At 42.9% G+C, this 22,205-nt stretch overlaps 2 protein-coding genes across 3 annotated transcripts in view; one reads left to right on the top strand and one right to left on the bottom strand.

Moving 5' to 3' along the window:
* The window catches only part of myripb (myosin VIIA and Rab interacting protein b), a 106,015-nt gene extending 100,925 nt beyond the window's left edge, over window positions 1-5,090 (bottom strand). For both annotated transcript variants that reach the window (XM_054765238.1, XM_054765240.1), the window contains exon 1: window positions 4,971-5,090. The gene's annotated coding sequence lies outside the window, so the exon portion shown is untranslated. The remainder of the gene's footprint in view (window positions 1-4,970) is intronic.
* A 10,780-nt stretch (window positions 5,091-15,870) lies between these two features.
* Window positions 15,871-22,013, top strand: si:dkey-12l12.1 (uncharacterized). Its single transcript, XM_054765857.1, has 6 exons — window positions 15,871-16,052; window positions 18,727-18,774; window positions 21,150-21,260; window positions 21,322-21,438; window positions 21,614-21,694; window positions 21,777-22,013. The coding sequence occupies exons 1-6, from the start codon at window positions 15,930-15,932 to the stop codon at window positions 21,813-21,815; spliced, it is 519 nt and encodes a 172-aa protein (XP_054621832.1). The 5' UTR covers window positions 15,871-15,929; the 3' UTR covers window positions 21,816-22,013.
* The last annotated feature ends 192 nt before the right edge of the window (window positions 22,014-22,205 follow it).

Below are 22,205 nucleotides of genomic sequence, written 5' to 3'. Positions count from 1 at the left end.
AGGATCATGCCGTAAGAAGTGAAAGCAAGTCTGACAACTTATTCACACGAGTGCAAGGCTTGTATGGTACATTGGGGAACGGCTGCAGGGGTATTACAGTATGTACTTTGTTTTCTCGATACTTTTAGTCTGGAGCAGCAGAAACTTGAAGTCGAGACAGCCGGTTGTCAGTCTAAGCACAATATCAAGGGTTGAAGTATGGTCTTAAACTTCTATTACACCCCTAAAAAGGTGCATTTCTTTCCCCAACTGCTAGCAAAACATCAACATTTATCAGCCTGCCAACTGCACTGCCATCTAGTGGTCAAATAGTTGCCACTACATTATGTGGGAATACAGTTCGGTTCGATTATCGCTCCCTCGTTTTTTCCGAAATTAATTGATGAATGAATGATCGTTTGCAACCCCTGTAAATTGCTCCTGACGTGTTCCCATCAGTGTTTTCAAACATCACAACTCATCACTGCTTGAGCAAGAGAAAGAATGTCCAAAAGAAGATTTTCCAAACCTAAACTTTCAGAAGCCAAAAGACAATTTGAGGTTATTATGAGAGGATCGAGTCACAAGTCGCTGGCAGCGCACGGCATTCCCCCTCACATTTGAGCACACTAATAACGCATCGTTGAAGCAAGCGCTCCCCGAGTCCTGCCACATCAGCAGAAATTAATATATTTTCAAATCACACATTCAGGACGACGAGCTGAGTGCGGAGAGAAAATGAGGTCACATTGACGCGCATGTCCCAAGAGAAGATGAGGCTGGTCGTGGTTTTCATTGATGAGAGACGCACCATGTGACGCTTGGGACAACTAAGGCAAGCTCAGGACACGTTGGGAGTGATAACAGGGCAGGTGCAGCCAAGCACGAAATGAACTCTGTTGCGTCAGCTGGTAGAAGTCACAGGGTGTACTAGACGAAAGACAGAAACACTGTGAGGACTTTGGTGCTTCTATGAAGTCCGCAAAATATTGAAGAAATAAATGCAGTAATGTGACCTTTGGCCGCAGGATGGAAAGATTCTGTGTGACTGTTTGACCTCTGCAATTAAGTTTCGTGTCATCCATTTGATTTTGAAAGTTATTCACCACCAAGGTGGCCAAGGTGGATGACGTCAAAGGCCAAAGGGTACTTTTAAATCCTTAAGCCCCTTTTGCGCTGCCTGCAAAAGCCTGTGTCGCGGTTCTGAATAAACAGCGCCGTCACAAAATGGGAAGGCGGCAATCTCCTGGCTTAGGAGGTTGTACCAAGCCATGACTGCGGCGTGGAAATCAACAACATAAACACCACTTCTCCCGCTCTTGTGTTAAAAGTAATTGTTGCGGTCTGCTGCAGGCGGTCCCCAATTTGCAACTTTCCGTGTTACAACACACATTAAAAACGTAGTTTGGACCTAAGCAGTTTGGTTCGTGAATCCGAGAATCTCGAGAACGAGTTAATCTGCCGCCCATCATCATGTCTCCCAAGTGCGAGGCAGATTCCCCCGATGGCGGCGTGTTAGGACAAACAGGATAAACATGCATTCCTGCTAAGATACACATTAATGTCACACTGACTTGCTATGATTATCCGCTCGAGGCAAAACAGTCCACATGCTCATCACCTGATGCAAATAGGCTTGGGTGTCTAGGCATGCGAGTCTGCCCTTCATCGTCTCTGTCTCGCACACGAGGAGGAGATCCCCCCCGCCCTCGCATACGTGGTTTCCTGTATTAACCAACAAGAATAAAAGGTGCTCCCTTGAACATGTCAAAGCTCCTATGAAGTCGACAATGATAACTTTTTATTCCCGCTTCATTTAATTTCGTGTTTAGTATTTTTACTGACTTGGTGTTAAGCCTACGTCACCACCGGTCGTACGGGTTCCTACGGAGGGCGTGCGTGTGACGTGCTGATTTTCCAGCCGCAGAGGTTGTTTGTCATGTCAAACAAACTACCGGCGCTTACGTATTTTCCCGTTGCAAGACAAACCTACGGACTTTGGATGTCCTCGTGCGTCGTCCGTACGGCCAACGTGCGAGTTTCGTACATTTCGCTCGTGTCAGGTTTGGGTAAAATGTTGATTTTTTTCCATACGTCGCGCATGCGCACTCCTGTGTGTGTCGCACTCCTTCATGGTCACCACAACTACGTTCTCCACCAGCGATTCGGGGAACGCCAAAGAAACTGTGCATGCGGGTGTGACCTAGGCTTTAGGTATCAGTAAAAAGAGGACCTCCTGTATCAATCTGTGGTGCCTCGACCCCTGCACACTTAAAAAACATAAACCACGAGTAGAGCAAGCACGCCTTAATTATTCCCTTGATGGATGTCACACATGCACCATGACCTGTGAAATTCACTGTTTTACAGCATATTATGCTAGTGGTGAACATTGACCTTGACTCTCTTTTGCTGTGGTCTGCAACAACATGGCAAACGAAGAAAAATGAGTCAAACTTCACATTCTGTCTCCTTTCCCTACGACATTTGACGTACCCCCAGGGGTATGCGTACCCCACTTTGGGACCCTACCGACACTTTGTACAAAAACCGAACCAAATTTGAGATAAAATGACAGCCAAAAACTGAGTTTTGACTTTTTGCTGAGGTTGGTAAAGATTGACTGGTCGTCCATATAAGACGGACAAGTTCGTTGAGGTCAAGTGACAAACCGCAAATGTTCTCATCACCTCGCATTGCCGACATTCGAACCCGAATCCAACTTCCCCAAGAATACATTCAAATGATATCGAATTCATAAGGCTCCTATTGGTACATGGCTTCTTCTCCTCACAACGACAACACACCATCATCCGAGACACTCTTGGCTTTGTTTCCAGGACGAGCGATTTATGAGCTGCGGCGTCTTTGCTTCCAACATCCTGTTATACAGCGCGCTGTGGCCCGGTGGAACATTGTCAGAGCTCACGGCGACACTTAAGAACGCAGCCACCCTCTGTGTTATTACGACAAACGCTTCAATTGCCCACCATGACAAGTCCAAAGGTTTGCTGATGAAAAAACAAAAAAAAAAGGTCCATTATTATTCTTATTAATTCCAACAAGGACATCATGCTTTCACACACGTCTGTTGCTTTCCTCCACAGGGGTGGCGTGGCTCAATAAAAGAGCCTGTTCACTTTTGCACACACATTAGGTAAAGTACCTCACAAAAGTAGGGTTTAAGGCTAAATATTGACACTGTTTGGACATTTTCACTTCGTCGGGGTGCATATGCACAGTTGACCGAAACCCAACACAAGAGATGTAAAGCATAAAAGTGCGTCTTACCTTTGGTTTCTGTCTAATAATATGGTTGTTGTTGATGTTGGCGGTGGTGTCGAAGTGAAAGGAGTTTCTAATATTTTGGTGATCTCAGTGACGTTGTCACACAGCTGAAAAGTGACTAGAATTAGCAGTACAGTAATCAATGGCTTATCACGGTTCATCGTTTCCAGGCCCGACTGTGTTAAGTGAATTTCAGCAGAGTAGGATTCCTTATATCAAATATTTTGTAGGTAGAGCATAGAAAACCTGTTTACCACTTTATAAATACGTGTTTAGAGCCCTCCGGACATGAAATAACACCCCTATAGTCACTTCACACTCATGTTACCCAATATAGTGGACATTTAAGACATGAATAACACTGTTGGGTGTGTAAATGTGTTCCACTGCTCGCAGAGCTGAGCGGGGGAGCGGACAGGAAGTGACGTCGGGGTTTCAGTGTTGAGTTTGAGCTTGCCGTGGGTCCCGGCCTGTGTCTTTTATCGCAACAGGCTTGCGATAAAAGCCTGTTGTTCCTGTGGTAATCCAGTCTGGTGCTTGTGTGTCTCACCAAACATGACACAATGTCTTTGAATGCGCTTTCTGAATGCCTTATAGTTGCATTTTTATTCATTGAGACTGTTTTGCTTGAAAATGCTTCATTTAGACAGAAAACACATCAAATTTGCTTACATATGCATATTTTTTGACTAACAATGGGCCATACTCACCCACGAAACAGCATGATTCATTAATATAAGTTTGTAAAAGCAGTGAAGCTGCGAAATGCGACGGGCAACGCGTGTCCATTTGTGAACGCACCCCGTCCTTGTACCATTTGTGTGCCAAATGTTATGGTTGCTAAGTTGCACTTCTTGCAATGAATGACAAGGTTTTTCTTGTCTTTTTAACCCCCTGAGGGCAAAATGGAAGAACACTAACGCTGTGAAGAGCGCATGAAGAACCCCTCCTCGTCGGTTGCACCTGCTCAACTCTGCCTGCTCGACCAATTAGGCAATTAGACAAAAAGAAACAGTCACACATGCAAAATGCAGTTTGACGTGCGCACGTTCAATGAGTCATAATGCAAGATAGCGACGGATGCCGAGAGTGATTCGTGCAAGGATGGCAGAGTGTTGTCAACAGGTAACATCTCAGCTGCTCCCAGCCTCGTTCACCTAAACCTCCACAAACCGTGCAGTGGATTTGCAGCTTGCATTCCTGAGGATTTTTATTATTCTTCCTGCAACTCTGACCTCTGGGACCAAACATGGCTTTCTTTCAAAATCTGCATCTCATTAAAGCAATTTAAAAATAAAAAATAATTTTAAAAAACAGTCGCTTAAAGCAGGCTGTGCCTTCCTCTCTGCAACGTATACAGGAGGTATGGAGTATCTCCACGCCATGCACGCACGATGACACCTTTCCTTGCAAAATCCCGCATTTTTAATCCTACTTTTTACAAATAAGCGTCCGTGCATTGGCGACACGCTGCCACGTCGGCGTGATTTCAGCACCTTGACAAACGGTAACGGCAGGGTGCTCGAAGGTAAGGAAGAGCTCGACAATCACCAGCACTGATGTGACATGAAAGCATGCAGTGATGCAGGGACAATCACAGCCCGGGCTCGTGTTGCAGTCATGCTAAGAGGCGATCACACACACGCGCACATATACACACATATATGAGTCCATAATGCAGCGACTTGCGGTGGATCACTTACGCGGGATCAGCCGGTACCGGCGGACCGTCCAGCCACACTGTCCCCGGCTCCGAAAGAAGCTGCGGGCTTCCTGGCAAGTGTAAACTTCCACAACACCTGCCTGCCCCCCCACCTCTCTCTTCTCCTCCAATACTTTTGCTCTTCCTCCCTCTCTAGGTAGGGGGTGGGCGGATCGATACATACACCGATCGTGTCGATGCCTGGGTCGTAGTGGTATCGCATTGATACGAGCGTGATGAGATTGATATATTTCAATTGTGTTGTCCATTACATTGTTGCTATTGTTATATTTGCAAGTGAATCTCAGTTAATTATCACATCAAACTAATTAACTGTGAATCAAAGGTAACTTTTTAAAATGACCCGTAAGCTCAAAATTGTTAAAAAGGCACAAGCATCGAAGCAGAAGAGGTGAAGCCACGCTGAAATGGCACGAAAACGTGCTGAAATTTAAAACCACTGTATGAGTGATACCTAGCATGATAGCACTATGTGTTTAGATAAGTCTCCACTTATGAGGAGGGCTAAAAGGCTACCATGCTAACATTAGAATGCTAACAATGCTAACATTAACATGCAACACCCAACACGGTACAGCTAAGTGTCTCTGTGTGTTAATGCGTATAAAAATGTCAAAAATATTACTATGCTAATATTAGCATGATAGCGCTAATGTGCTAACACCTGTCATGGTTAGGACTGGGTGTTTATATAGGTTTCTACTCATGAAAACAACAAAAATGCTACCATATGAACATTAGCAGCAGCCTAACGATGCTAACATGCTAACGTTAGCATGCAACATCCAACATGGTAGAGCTAAGTGTCAACGTGTGTTAATACTTACGAAAATGTCAGAAAATATTACCATGCTAATATTTGCGTGCTGGCGCTAACATGCTAACACCTGACATGGTTGGCACAGAGTGTTTATGTAGGTTTCTACTCGTGAAAACAGCTAAGATGCTACTATGCTAATGCTACCATGTCAGCAATGCTAACATAAGTATAATAAACCAAGCATGATAGTGCTAGCTTTTTGCCAATGTTAACACATGCTTGCATTCACACAATCATGACAATGTGAAGACGTTTCGCTTTTTTGAATCTGTACTGTATAATGCTTGGTATCGGATCGATACCAAAATGAGCAGTATCACCCAACCCTTGCCTCCTCTTATTCCCCCCGCCCCCGAAGACACAGCGCGCCGAGCTGAATGGGTGATCATGAGGTTTGTATTACGCAGAGGAGGGAGGGAGGTGAGGGATGGGGGCTGGCACCTAACCTGTTTACCCGCCTTGTGAGAGGTTGTGTGCCACAATCACATGCACCCGGTCAAGACAGGAGATGATGTGATGGATGTTGGCACAGCTTGAGAAGGATGAGGAGGAAGGAGAAGAGGAGGAGGAGGCGGCGGCTGCTCCATTCACAAAGCCAACCACGGGCAGAGACATGAAAACATTCCAATTTATCCTGTGCCAGTCAATCAATCAATCAATCAATCAATCAGTGTGCAACCTACATACACGATACTGAGCAGATTGTATCGCTGTCACGGTGTGGAAGTCAGGCCTCTTCGGTTGGCGTATCACGTTGGTAACTCTGGGCCACACTCCAACACGGTGGGTGCAGTAATGCGCCTCAAAGCTGGTTGCAGCTCGACTCCCACCCCCCGCAAGAAGAAGATGTACTTTGCCGAAGTTAGTTTGGCGTTGGCTGTTGGATGTTGGGCTCCGTGGCTACAGCGGTAGTTCCCCGTCACGGTGCCCGGACTGCTGTGTCATTGTGCGGGGAGCTCGCACGGGAAGTGCTGCTCTAACCGCTGGTTGTTTATACTAGGAACCGTCAATAAATTACTGTTGGGTTGAAGAGAGTTTGTTAAAAAAAGAAGTCGTATATTCTAAACCACACCACAAATTGATCGAGAGCCATGTCAAATGATTAGTCCTACCCTAAAAGTATTTTGTGCGCTCATTTTTTCTCATTTTATCTTTAATCTCTTTTAAGCTCTTTTATTGGATTAGGGACCTGTCCCGCGGAGGTTTGTTACAAAAGCCAAACAATATTGTTGGTCATGCTGTGTAATAAGAAAGTCAATTCAGCACGATTTTGGATGGGAAGTTTCACTTTTGGAACTATGGTGCATTCAAGGACCGCCGAACAATGTGCGAAATCTCAACGCTTGACGAGAGAATTGTGTGTTTTTCAGTGGTACCCGTGTGCTGTACAGCTTTACCTGTATGATCATGTATCTAAATATCTATTTATTTAAATATTTATCAATTATTGCTAATTATTGTGAAGAGATGCGTTTTCTACAAAAAAAACGGCCTATTTTAAAAGAAAATACATAAAAATACAGTCGTCCCTTGCTTACCGTGATAAGTGGGTTTCTGCAAAGTAGGATTCCTCGTGTATAAATTGAATATTTTTGTAGTTAGAGCATAGAAAACCTGTTTACGACTTTCTAAAAACGGTTTTGAAATAACACCATGGCATGAAATAACACCCCTATAGTCACCGTTACACCCGTACCACCCAATATAGTAGACATAATAAGACAAATAAGACTTGTGCATGTGTGTGTTGCTGGTGGGGGGGGCGGACAGGAAGTGACATCGGGGGTTCAGAGTTGAGTTTTGACATTATTAGAGCCCTCTAGACGTGAAATAACACCCCTATGGTCACCTTTAAACTTGTATTACCCAATGTAGTAGACATAAGAGAAAATAAGACATAAGTAAGACATAAGGTAGACTCAGACGGTAGCATTTGGAGAGTTCCTTGTTGCACTTAGGGTTATAGTACATTAGCATTAGCATGAAAGGCTCACTAAAAGCATTAAACTGCCTAAATTCCAGCAGCAAGGCCAGATTCCAATACGCTCTTGTAGGGTCCTCTGAGACTTAGAAGTGTTGAAAAACACTATAATATGCGATCTTTAAACAAAAATATCTGCGCTGCCACGGGAACGAACAGTGACGGGATGGATTTTAGCATGGTGGGTATGTGCAGGATCATGGTTTTTTGTCATATTCGAGTACTGACGTCGGAACACAGCCAAGCCAGTATCCCAGTGAGCCCCCCCCCCGTCATTAATCCCCCGGTCACAAGCACATTTCTGCGACCTTACGGCAACTTTTGCTCACAAATATATTGTGTTGTAAATCTTATTAAGCACCTCATGCGCTGCTGCTGAGTCACTTACAGTATGAGCCCTCACTTACACACTTAGGTGCCGGGGGGGGGAGTCAAGTTTATCACAGGGGGTAAAAAGCAAGTCATGATTTATTGATTGCACATCTATTTATACACTGTAGAGCGGAACCTCCAAAGCCAAGACAATCAATTCTGCAACAGCGTTTGACTTCCGAGGTGTTTTTCCATAGCGGGGATCAACTGCAGCGTTTAAGTCAAATGTGTTGTATGCTAATGAGAGTTGAAGACGTGTCCAGTACAGCTCAGTAAATATAGAACCACAACAGTCCTGATTGGCTACGGGAGAACCCGCCCATTGTGTTCTGCTTTCCGATTGGCTGTAGACTATTGTCAATCAATCAATCAATCAATCTCCTTCGTGCAGGCCTGCCTGTTTCGTGTTGTATCATCGCTAGCTGCGCGCGACCGTACTTGCCGAATGAAGGCAGAAGTTACGCGGCTGTATTTGATGATTTATGGAATGATTTATGGAATTTTATGGAATGATTTTATGAAGTGATTTTACTTCTTTTCTGGCCTCATGTATGAATTGTGCTCTATAAATAAGCTAGCCTTGCCTGTAGGTGGTGCATGGTGGTGTTGCGTTTTCTTCTTCTTGCGTGTGGCGAGAGTGGAGCTGCAACCAGCGTGTTGGAGTGTGGCCCAGAGTTACCAACGTGATACGGCAACCGGATAGGCACGACCTCGTGGCGGAAGCCGATATTAGACCACTGGTAGATTGTGCGAAAATATAGTTGGCTACTTCGTGGATGTCACTAATTGCGGGCTATTTTGGGAACCTATCCCCCTGCGATAAACGAGGGAAGACTGGAACTTCGGTATTTGCTGTTTTTTTTATTCCCAATACTTCAACTTTCTTCTTAAACAACCTCGGTAAAGTTCGTAATATTATTAGGACTTTATTCCCATAGTACTCAAACATTTTCCCAACCATATTTTCTTGTTAGAAGATGACGTTTTTCTCTTACATTTTTTACTTTATTCTTATACAATTCCAGCTGTTCCATTTATGCCCCCCCGCCGCCCCCGCCCCAACTCTTTCAATGTTCTTGTTGTACATTTTGTCGTAATTATGACTCTATTCCCGTAATATTATAATTTTTTCCGCAACGTCATTTTCCAAAAATTACAACTTTATTTGTTGTTTTGTTTCCCCTGTTACAACTTTTAACAATTTTTTTTTATTATTTTTTAATTTTTCATCTTTCTGCTACTAACGTGACTTGATTTTTATTACGACGGTTTTTATTATGACGTTCTTCTCATAAAATAAGGGGTTTTTGTTGTTAGATTACAACTTTTTTCTCTCAATAGTTTGACTTTGTTCTCGCAAACTGTTTTTCCCATTTCTGTTTTTTTTTTCTTTTTATTTTATTTTTTTATTTTTTATTTTATTTTATTTCTTTTTTTAATTTATACTTTCTTCTTGTACATTTTCTTCTCCTAATTTTGACTTCATTCTCGTAATATTTTGACTTTACTCTCATTTCATTAAGACTTTTTCCGCAACCTAATTTTTTATTTGTTGTTTTGTTTCTCATAACATTACCAACTTTAAAAAAAATGAATAAAATCAACTTTATGCTACTAAAATGATGTTATTTTTCTCGTTAGATGACAAGGTTTTTCTTTTTAATATTTTCATTTTCTGATTTGATTTCACATTTTTTCATTTTTGCTGTTTTTGTTTTGTTTTGTTTTGTTTTTTTTAGTTGTCTTGTTAAATTATATTTTCAGAATGTGCCTCCGGGCCGCACTTCGGACACCCCAGTAATAAATTACATTGTACACAAAAATTGTACGACTTTTGGAACAACGGCTTTGGGGTCTCCACTGTTTGCAAAAATCCTACTTTTGACATTTTGATTCTTTTATATCGCGATAACAGGTTGATCCTGTGGGTGTAGCATGTGCACACAGGTCATGATTCAGCAACTGTGTTAAGCTAAGGAACGCTCCTTCACCTGAGACGTGACGCAGTGCCTCGTGCGCCGTCTCGATGCACATGCACATGCCAGCTTGTCACAGTTGTGGTGGCAGGCTGTTGACGGAGGGGAGCGCTTTCAAGGCTGAACCATTTCCTTTGAGCGCCCGAGGTGAACGCCAAGCACTCTTTCCTCCTTCAAAGTCCATTTTAAGTCTCAATAGGATACGGTTAGGAAGTGCAGCATTTTTCTCCTCCTGTCCTTCACTGACCCCCCCTGCAGACCACACATCCCTGCTTTGAGGCCTCATGGCAGCGAGGAAATAAAACAACAGCAGTCACAATTGCACCACTTATCAGCGGATTACACACACACACAGATGAATGTGTGTTAGCCAGCATTCCTAATTCATCCACCTCACAGGTGTGGCATATTAGACACTGGCCACAATAAAAGGCCACACCAAAATGTGCATTTTAAGCACCGAAAACCATTCAGTATCTGATGTGACCACCATTTGCACCAGTACAGTTAAGCTGCACCTTTTTGGAAGGGGCCTTTTATTATAGCCAATAAATTAACAAATGGATATTAGCATTTTTGTCTTTTGTTCTCTTTCTGTAAATGATAAAATCTCAAGTGGACAAATGCAAATGCCCTAAGGCAGCAGTGTCCAAACTGTGGCCAAGGGGCCATTTGAGGCCCGCGGCTCATCCTGGTTCTTTGGACCGCGTTGCCATCGGAGAACAAGTCAATGATCACACAATACAAAAGGTTTTCAGGCTACAGTAAAAACTAACAACAATTAATTTGATCTGCACTCTATCATCGACAAGGAAGTCTATATAGCAGGCACCGCGCCCCGCGAGAAGTGAAAGTTAAGCTTGTGTGAGAGAATTAGAGAGAGAGAGAACAATGCACCTGTTGTGTGTATTTTTCCATGAGTCACATGGAAGCATTGCGCAACTCTGATTGTGCTATGTGAGTGTGTGTCAAAAGCTATTAGACAGCAAACGCACTGATATTAGCTGTAATAACACTTGTGGCTCAGCGCTGTGCTCCTCCGACAGTTACTGAAAAAAAACGGATGCGTCCATGACTTTTATTCAACCTTCCTCATTCGTCATTAATGATGAAGAGTGTTTTGCTCTTATTACTATGCCAGTGATTAACCTTTTTCTTTTTTACACTTTTACAATGTTAACATTGCCTCGACAGCTAATAAACAATTTATGATGGCCACAGTTTGACCCCGGAATGGATGAATTCCATTTCCATGACTTCCGATGGGGAAAATGGTGCATTGCAACACATTTACGCAGCTTGTGCGGAATAAAGCATGTTTGTCCAACCTAACAAGCTAATTCCTGTTGGCCGTGTCATGTTTGAGCAGTGCAAAGCTCCCGCAGAGCAGGAATTCCCTCGCCTCCTACTAATTCTTTTTGCTTCCATTAAGGAAAACCCGCAACATATTGTTTGGTCACTCTCCATCCGGTTAGCATTAGTCACGCTAACTCCTCCGCTACTGCGTGTATTTCGTTTGTGTGAGTAAGCAGGTAACGGTTTACGAGTTGTGTTTGGTGGCTTGGTGTGTGTTTGACTCACACGCATCACACATGTCAGGGGTGTCCAAAGTGCGGCCCGGCGGCCATTTGCGGCCCGCAGCTATTTTTTTTATAGGCCCTCAGCACCTTCTAAAGCAAATAAAAATAAAAATAAAAATAAAAATAAAAATAAAAATAAAAATAAAAATAAAAATAAAAATAAAAATAAAAAAATAAAAATAAAAATAAACAGCAACACTTAAAAAAAAACAGCAATAAAGTCAAAATATTAAGGGAAAAAAGTGTAATATAATGAGAATTTTTTTTTAAGTTGTAATATTATGAGAAACAAACAAAACAACAATTAAAGCTGTAATTTTTGGAAAATTGAGTTGCGAAAAAAAGTTATATTTTGGGAATAAAGTCAAAATATTGTGAGAAGATAATTTAAAGGAAGAAGATGATTGAAACTGGTGGAAAATTTAAAAAAAAAAGCAGCATGGAAAAAAATTGAAAAACTGTTGTCATTTTACAAAAATAAAGTCAAAATATTCAAATTGAAAAAAGTTGCAATTTTAAAAGAATGAACTGGTAATATGAGGAAAAAAGTGTCATTTTAGTCGTATAGGATTGAAACATTAAAGAAAAACAATATTTTGTAAAAGTTGTTTGTTATTATGAGAGACAAACAAAAAAAAGTAATTTCTGGAGTATTAGGTTGGGGTAAAAGTTACAATATTATGGGAATGAAGTCCAAATATTGTGGGAATAAAGTCAGAATTCCGAAAAGAAAATTTACAAGAAGAACGTTGAAATTGTTGGAATTTTTTTTTTTAACCCACCAAAAATGGGAAAAAAACAGCTTTAATTTTACAAGAACAAAGTCAAATTTTAAAAAATCTCAAGTTTATGAGAATAAACTGGTAATATTATGAGGAAGGATAATGTCATTTTAGTAGTATAGTGTTGAAATATTAATGAAAAAATAGATTATTTTGTAAAAGTCATATTATTATGAGAAACAAAACAAAACAAAATAAAGTTGCAATTTCCGGAAGATTGGGTTGGGGTAAAAATAATAACATTATGGGAATCAAGTCATAATAAAGAAACAACAACAACAAAAATGGGGAAAAGACTGAAGTTTGTACTAATGGGCTTTTTCACAGATATCACGTACCCGAGATGCAGCGTTTTCTTGAAATGTGTGCAACATTTTAGCAAGTCTACGTGTTGCTTCACAAAACATCAAAGTGGCCCTTGCATCCTTTCATTTTTCAGGACGTCTGGACACCCCTGACATATCTCATCAGACCCTTCCAGCAGCCTGCAAGACAATTAAGCAATAACAAGACGAATGTGGACTAATCCTTGTCTCATGTCCACGCCCCCTCTCATCCAGATACATCTTTCTCCTCTCGCCAGAGGCTTCGGCCCTCGGTGGCGTTGTTTGAATACAACCCTCTGCTGCCATGGCAACCGCGGCTGAGAGACTACAGATGGGATAGAGGATGAGAGAGCGAGGCCGTGACCTGTGCTACGCGTCGTGACGTCACCACTCGTGCGCCGTCAGGAAGACAAATTGGGTTTAATTAGAACTGTCCTGCTTGCATCACTGCCCGGTTAATGATAATATCCGGTAAGGTATGCGTGTGAACGCTAGGTTTGTACTCCATAACCCCGTATCCAGGTTATGAAATGGATCTTGTCAAAATGCTACAGAAAAACCTCATTCCAGAGTGGATTACAAAACGTAAAGACTGCCGCGTTTGGGTTTGCTATTTCAAGGCATAACCGCACCGCTCGCGACCCATTTCCTGCTCGTTTTCACGGTATATGATTGGCTCGCCAATATTATTTTAAACCGCTGATCCGTGGATCTGTCACACTCACTCGTAATCTCATTGATTAGCCGCAGAATGAATGTTCTTTCCTGGCAGTAGCATTGAACCCTATAGGATAAAGGCCCCGCATGCATGGGTACACGCATATAAAAGCCACCGACTGTCATCTTGTTTCCACAAGGATGCATACAGAAGCGCCCCCCCACTTCTTTCACGCCTTCGGCAAATGTGTGCACAGAAGCCACATAGGAAAAAAAGAAAGGTGTTGGGACTTGCATCATCGTTTACATCATCTACATTTACTCGACGCGTTATCCAGATGTGATCGTTACCTTCACGGCCTCAACTGGACAATGCGGCGTGAAAAAGCTGCTCCACGCAGTGACTAATGGCTGTTTTACAGAGCGTGTGCGTGATAAGTTAATGGCTAAATACACAGACTTCCTGGTTGCCTGGAAACCTCGCAAGTGACGAAGACAAAACCTCACTGCCGTCTCACAATGAATGCATTACTGAATATAATCATATCATAAACAATCAGCGAGAATGAATGTACTTGTCGCTTTTGCAGCCAAGTTAAGCAATGTGAAGTGAATCACACTATAAAACCTCTAAAAATTACCTTTTTAATGGGAATATTCGCCTCTGTGGCTACAGTGGCAGACTACTCGGTCATGGTACGGGGAGCTCGTACAAGAAGTGCCGCTCTGAACGGTAGTAGTTTATACTTGGGGACCGTCAATAAATTACTATTCTGTTGAACAGAGTTTGTTAAAAAAAAAGATTCATTTGAGCTTTTATTGGATTTTATAAAGATTTTTATTATATAAATTTTCTATAGCTTTCAGGTCATGTGACCTAGATACTCTAAACCACTTTACATTAGTAGTACTAGTAGTACTCGCTTACAAGTCATGTGACTGAGGTACTCCGATTGCTAATAAAAGGGGATATTATTATCAGCAAACGGGAAGTAGAGCACTTTGAAAGAGACACTTTGAAATACTGCATTTCAAGGAGACCAAAACATAAATATATAGTTTGTAGAGCGCTATGACAAATCCGGAGCAGAAGAAAACATAGCTCAAGTTCCATTCACCTCTGAGTCATCTGCATCCCAAATGACCTGGAATTAAACATCTGCAGATGTCCCTAAAGTGACACTATTGTCTGTGTGTAATTAGTAGCGATGAAGAGCATGTTTCAGCTAATTGAAAACATCCATTACGGCATGAGTCATGTCTCTTATGACCCATATGTTGTTTGCCAAGCGGCTCACAAACACATCTTGCATGCATCTTTGTTACGCACGGGCCGAGCTAGCCGCAGAGCATCATCCGCAGCCACAATGACAGTAGCGCATTGATGAATGACACAGTAAAGGGGTGGAGGAGGGTGTTTCGGGGGGGGAGGCTTCTTCATCATTTCATCCTCATCGAGGTGCTTTAATGAGATATTTGACTGTGGAATCTCTCTGATGTGACCATATCAGACGAAAACAAGCGGAAATGATAAAACAGCTCACCGTGTGCCCACTCCAGTCCATTCAGGCCCGACCCGCCATGGACGACGAGTCATTTTTCACTCGTCTTGAACATCCCTCCCATCCATTAGCCCTGCCGTTGCGGTCTCGCTTGGGAGACGTTTGCGACAACACACCCTGCAGAACATATCTCGTATCAATCACGCCGGAGCTCCTGCGAGGAAGCCGAGTTTAGCCACAAGCACATCTTTCACCGATATGTCAAGTGCAAAACGGGCTTAACTTGGAGAGGAAATTAAACATATTTAGTCATTTTCCCTTTTCTCGGCAGCACATGTTTCCGATTCCTCAGTGAGTAAGTGCTCCAGGCTTGAAGACATTAGCGTCCTCTCTCGCTCTTCCTCCCTCAGTCACTCCTTCCATCTTGTCAGACACCTTTAGACAGGCGGCCTATTCATGCACTACATGCCCCCGTCCAGGAGATGCATTCTTTCTGAAGAGACTATGACCAAAAGTGCCCACAAAAGGTGTGTTAAGTGTTTCCTCAATGTGAATGTCTGGTAATGCGCGCCACACTGTAACCATTATAACCGTTTATGTGATTTTCCAAATGTGCTTCCTGAAGTGCACTAGTGTGCAATGCTGAGGGAAAGAACGTAAACAGGGATTTTTCACAATTGGAAACTCATTAAACGCATCTTTTCAGTGGTCATGTGGTGCTGCTGCCCACCGGGGTGATACCTGTGGGGGATGTTGAACATGTTTCTGCAGGACCGCAGGCCACTGGCTGGCGTGGAGCGCCAGGCTTGCGGTGGGCTGCGTGTCTGCGTGAAGCTGGCACAGACGCACGTTTCTCCCGCATCTGGTCCTCATTAGAGGAGCCGAGAGTATAAAGCGAGGAGCTGACAGGGTGCTGGGAACACTCTGCTTCCAGGACTGGATCATGGGCTTTACTGCGTGGCTGTGTTTGCTCTGCCTGCAGGCGAGCCTGCTGTCTCATGCGCTCGACTGCTCAGGAGGAAGTCGGGCCGACTTGTGCATCAACACACAGACGGCGGACGAGCAGGTACGACTTCTTTTTCTTCTGATGTTGAGGCCGCTGGCGTTAGCTCTCATCATCGTCATCGTCCCTTGAAGCCACTACACTGGGGGAACATTTCCTCATTTTCACACTGGGATCACCACTTTCACTATTAAGATCATATTATTATTATTATTATTATTATTATTATTATTATTATTATTGCATTACACCCTTAGGACACCTAAACCACTCACGATATTCCATGAAAATAACACCACAATAAAATGCTTGGAAATACCAGTATATTAATACTAGTAAACAACGATATCCATTTCATATATCGTTCAATATAGTTTGCTGAATTCTATCAAATATGTCATATTTGGGGTAAAGGTCAATCAGTGTTTCTGAGAGATAGCAGTGACAAATACATTTTTGGTATAGAAACTCAAATCTGTAATTAGTTTTGCAAAAAGAATATAGAATTTGTTTTTAAAAATACCCCTTTTTCGCTGTTTTTATTTTTTATTTATTCACAAAAGCAAGGGAGTCTAGAATGTGGTCAAAAATGTATAAAAATACACCCATCCATCCGCCCATCTTCCGCGCCGCTTATCCTCACAGGGGTCGCGGGTACGCCGGAGCCTATCCCAGCTGACTTTGGGCGAGAGGCGGGGCGCTCCCTGGACTAGAGTGGTCGCCAGCCACATAGAGACAAACAACCATTCACCCTCACATGCATTTAAAAATGCAAAAGTGGGGGGAAAAGCCGAACGTAATGAGAAAAAAATTAAATGTTGAAAAGTTAAAAGGATCCTGGGGCCCATTTTGATATTATTTTGTAAAAAGGCTTTAAAAAAGGTGTTTTATATTAATCTAAAAGACGAAACTTTGTGAGCTTTGTGTTATAGGTGACAAAGCGTATTATTATTAACACCTATTACACCATTTTGCTTGTTTCCCCCCCCCCCATCGTTGATGCAGTTGTTTTTTTTTTTTTTTTGGTCTAATTTAATGATTAGAATGTGCCGTGGGCCAATAAAAAACAAGCTGCTGTCCGCAAATAGCCTCCGGGCCACAATTTGGACACCGATGGTAAAATTGAAACTGCTATACACTGTACAGTATACTGATACACTGTGTAGTATTGACTTACAGCAAAAGTCAGTTTTAATCATTGTTTTGCTAGTTTATTATAGTATAATAAGTATATTTACTCCAGGAAAATATGTTTAGTGCACACAGTAAGGTCCATAAAGGTATTGTTGGAAGAACAAACACCAAAAACAGGCCCGACATCAAAGACCTCGCGGCCAAAATGGGGACTAAGTCTGTATTTTCTGTAAATGCCATGATGTGTCCCACTATTTTGGTTCATTTTCGCTATGACTCCTTACAAAAGAGTGTGCGTGTGTGTGTGTGTTTGTGACGACAGTAGCGGTCAAAGATTGCAGCAGACAGAATAACCCTGAACTGCAAAGACATATAATCAGATTTCCTAACAAAAACAGCATCCCATTGTAATAGCTTTTACGGCACGCCAAAAATAAACCCAGTATGGAAGAAAAACAAAAAAGAAGTCCGTCTGCGCTGTTGTTGTTTCATGTGGCTGTCGACCGTTTAATTTCAAATGTGCTGTTACGCATTTTTCTGGCATTTTGTCCTCATCTGGACTTTGGATCGTACAGCTGCAGGAGTTGAAAGGAGGACTTGTCTCCCCCCCCCCCACACACACACCCACACACACAGAAGAATTTTCACGGAAGGGTGGGGAGGAACTTTCTTCCATCTAAGGAAGTTTATGCCACATACAGTATGTGCTTTTCTGTTATTGGAAAGGTAATTGCAGTGTGTGCACGCTTTAACTCGCTAATGTTCGAGGCAGATGTTTCCCTGCTCGAGTGGACGTTGGCTCAATGGCTTCCACCTAGGAAGCATCAAATTTAGTGAAATACAGGACCAGTCTAAAGGTTGGAGACACTTTCTCATCCAGTGTGATGCAAAAGTGTCTCCAAATTTTCAGTTAAAATGTAAATACCGAATGTCTGTGAATGCACCTTGCATTCCTGTCCGTGCTATTTGCTTGCTACGCCGCCACGAGGCAAGTGCCCTGTTTCTGGACGACTTAGACACACAGCTGCAGATATCTGCTGGAGAAGAGCGCACCATAAAGAGACGCACCAGCGCACCACCAGAATTCTTCTCGCGTTCAAAATTTAGCGCCCTCTTTAAATACGAGGTATTTGAGAAGTCTGAGCTGAAAAAAAGTCTGCATGTTGGCTCGCAGCTTGTCATCGGTGGATGGTCAGGGGCGTCCCGCAGCCAAACCAGTTAAGAACCACCGGTTAAAGGCACTGTAACTCGTAATACTTGCTGCAAACGGATTTCAGCTCATTTTATTGAACTCACGGGCAAAAACATAACATGCAAGCCATCATGTTTACGTTGGGTCTATCCGTTTTGCAACAATATTTCTAATATTATCCGAAGTCACTGCAAAACTGAGTGTTATCTTTGTAAAAGCAGCCCTTGTATTGGATCTCATTAGCATGGGCATCTAATGAGTGGCAATACATCCTGCTTCCAATGACTATGCCACTGCAAAACAATGCAATTCCCATTTCCTGCTTTTTTCCTGCTTGCATCATTGATTAATGCAAAAGTAGCCTAATGTTATCATATTATAACGGCCAATTATTTGTCTTTCTACCCTCAGACTGGCGATGAGAGGCTGCAGAGGTCACTACCTGCAAATGATGAAGAGGTATATGCCATGAACACACAGCCATCTTTGCTCAGATACTCAATGGGAACTGGCAATTACACATTCTGAGACGAAACAACTGAAACGCCTGCTGATTTTAATCTCGTCATCCGCCGTGAAGTGCAAATCACCTACAGTACATGGCTTCTTTCGCCGCTATTAAGATTGTATTAGTGATACATGTTGCAATAAAGCTATACTGGCGTGACCATGGAAACATAGTCGAGCCCAGATGAGCAATCTGGCTTCCTGGCAACGAGAAACTAGAAGCGGAATGACATGATGCATGTTCCAATTACGTGTCAATGCCCAATAGCCGCATGCTGCAACGTGAAGAAAAACAGACACAATCGGAAAAATATATGTCAGTGGCAATCACAGCGAGCACTGTGGATTGCATCACGGACAAGCGCAAGGTAAATATTTGTAGGCGTCATCTACACATCCACATCCACACACACACACACACACACACACACACAGTATGTTATTGAAAATGTCTTTTCTAAGGGTGATAATTTGTCAAAACATGCATATCTGTAGCGGCGCTGCCATTGAACCCCAACAGAAACGATAATCCCTAACAGGGGCTACTGTTGCGGCCGTAACCCATACCGGGCTAAAACTCAACTCTCAACCCTTGACGTCACTTCCTGTCCACTCCCCTACTCAGCTCCCCGAGCACCGGAGCACATTTACAGCAACACACGCACGCACGAGTCTTATTCATATGTCTTAAATGTCTTATTTTCTCATATTATGTCTACTATATTGGGTAACGGTGACTATTGGGATGTTATTTCATGTCTAGAGGGCTCTAACAATGTTAAAAATTGTATTTAGTAGGTCATAAACATGCTTTCTTTGCTCCCCCTGTTAAAACATAACTGAGATTAACTGAAATCAAACAGTGTGGGAAAAGTTATAAAGCCATTTCCAAAACTTTGGGACTCCAGCCAACCACAGTGAGAGCCATTATCCACAAATGGCGAAAACATGGAACAGTGGTGGACCTTCCCAGGAGTGGCCGGCCAACCAAAATGACCCCAAGAGCGCAGTGACGTCACGAAAGACCCCACAACATAATCCAAAGAACTGCAGGCCTCACTTGCCTCAGTTAAGGTCAGTGTTCATGACTCCACCATAAGAAAGACACTGGGCAAAAACAGCCTGCATGGCGACAAGACCAAAAACACTGCTGAACAAAAAGAACATTAAGGCTCGTCTCAATTTTGCAGAAAGCATCTTGATTCCCAAGACCTTTGGGAAAATACTCTGATCTGATGAGACAAAAGTTGAACTTTTTAGAAGGTGTGTGTCCCGTTACATCTGGCATAAAAGTAACAACGCATTTCAGAAAAACATCCCAGTAGTAAAATATGGCGGTGGTAGTGTGATGGTCTGGGCTGTTTTGCTGCTTCATTACCTGGAAGACTTGCTGTGATAAATGGAACCATGAATTCTGCTGTCTACCAACAAATGTCCCGCCATCTGTTGGTGACCTGAAGCTGAAGCTGAAACCAACGTGGGTTCTGCATCAGGACGATGATCCAAAACACACCAGCAAGTCCACCTCTGAATGGCTGAAGAAAAACAAAATGAAGACTTTGGAGTGGCCTAGTCCAAGTCGTGACCTGAATCCTATTGAGATGCTGTGGCCTTAAAAAGGATCTTCATGCTGGAAAACCCTCCAATGTGGCTGAATGACAACAATTCTGCAAAGATGAGTGGGCCAAAATTCCTCCCCAGCGCTGTAAGAGACTCATTGCAAGTTATCAACGCTTGATTGCAGTTGTTGCTGCTAAGGGTGGCCCAACCACTTATTAGGTTTAAGGGGCAATCACTTTTCCACACAGGGACACATGGTGTTTTTTCTTCCTTAATAATAAAAAGTTTAATTTAAAAACTGCGTTTTGTGTTCAGTTGTGTTGTGATTGACTAACATTTGAATTTGTTCGATGATCTGAAACATGCAAGTGTGACAAAAGCATTTTCAGGTGAAACGCTTACCCATGGGGCTCAGTATTTATCCAACTTTCAACCCCCATGCCTCCACTTTTTTTGCATAGAGCTCACAAAATGAATTATTGACAAAGTCAAGAACCTGCGCTGGTGTCATAAATTTGCCACAAAGTCCAAATTGGAAACCTGTTGCCCCTTGTGCTGAAAGCCCATTTGTTAGGGGGAATACAGGCGGGGATCAATAACATTTCCTTGTTTATGTGCAGATCAATGAGAAATGCAGGGAATGATTTTCATGACCATTTGACTCCCTGAACAGGCGGACTGCTCATAAAACAGAGGAAACGGGACTTAGACGAAAGTGCGGGTGGATTCTGTGCAGGCCGTGCTTGATGTGGCTGTCGTTTTTGCAGATTTTGCTCAGGCGTAAGAGACATTCGGAGCGCAGAGGCCACGCCCACCTAAGTCACCCCGGCCTCCCGGGGGCCGTCCATGTAAAAGGCTTTCCAAACGCTCTCATCCAGGTAAATCCCATGCATACGAAGAGTGATCGAAACACGCGTCTAATTGTCAACCCTTCCCCAGGCTGACAGGTCCAGGCGACACTTGGCTCAAGCGGCAAACAAGAAGAAGAGCAAGCGTAAATCCCGCGTGGGCTCCTTTTCCCTCCTTAGCAATGATAAGAAATCTAACCCCCTACAGGTGAGTCGCCATGGCAACCCCCCGAGCAGACAAACAGCTGGGGCAAAGAGCTTGGATCAATGTGCAGCAGGCACTGGTCTCGCGCACACACATACACACACACAGAGCTCTTGAATTGAAATATCAACACAGGCACGGAATATGAGAGCAGTCTGTTCTCCCCCGACCCCTGCAGGTGATCAGAGCCAGAAGACAGGTGAAGAACGAGACGTCCAAATGGGGCAAGTCCGGTCGATCTGGGTCTCTCTCTGTCCTGGTGAGTCACGGTGTAATGTCATTGTACCCTCGCACGCAAAAGGCCATCAAAACATCCTTTTTAATGTGCGTTTTCTCTCCAGGGAGATCCGCACCATGACAGACAACAAAAAGAAGCGTAAAGGAAACAGTCGTGCCCGGATTTCACCAGATAGACACCAGTCTCCGTGTGTGTCTGACATTGTAAAGGTTTTAATATGTATGTGCCAGCATGTTATGGAAACCAAAATGGCATTTGTTATTGCTGTATTTTATCAGATATTGAGGGGTATATTTTTGCAGAAATGTTTCTTATTGTATGATTTCAATAAAAGTTTAGGAGAGACAGCTTGGGACTTCTCGCTTTCTACTTTCACACCATGAAGCCATTTGCTCTTTCGTGGTACAACAAAAAAAAATTATATTGAAGCAAATTTTATGGATTTTTGCCTAAACTAAGCACTTTCCGGCATAAAAAAGAACTAAAAAAATACAAATATAAGGCATTCAGAAGATGCATTCAAAGACAGTGT

The sequence above is a fragment of the Dunckerocampus dactyliophorus genome, chromosome 21 (assembly GCF_027744805.1).
Source record: "Dunckerocampus dactyliophorus isolate RoL2022-P2 chromosome 21, RoL_Ddac_1.1, whole genome shotgun sequence".
NCBI classification, from domain to species: Eukaryota; Metazoa; Chordata; class Actinopteri; order Syngnathiformes; family Syngnathidae; genus Dunckerocampus; species Dunckerocampus dactyliophorus.
The sequence above is the reverse complement of the archived record's forward strand: the minus strand, read 5'-3'. Positions and strand labels throughout refer to the sequence as shown.

Excerpts from the sequence above, each read along its gene's own strand:
- si:dkey-12l12.1 (XM_054765857.1), top strand. The coding sequence starts at position 15,930 with ATGGGCTTTACTGCGTGGCTGTGTTTGCTCTGCCTGCAGGCGAGCCTG. Across the intron at positions 21,261-21,321 it reads TTCCAAACGCTCTCATCCAG|GCTGACAGGTCCAGGCGACA; the intron begins GTAAATCCCATG and ends ACCCTTCCCCAG. Across the intron at positions 21,695-21,776 it reads CTGGGTCTCTCTCTGTCCTG|GGAGATCCGCACCATGACAG; the intron begins GTGAGTCACGGT and ends TTTTCTCTCCAG.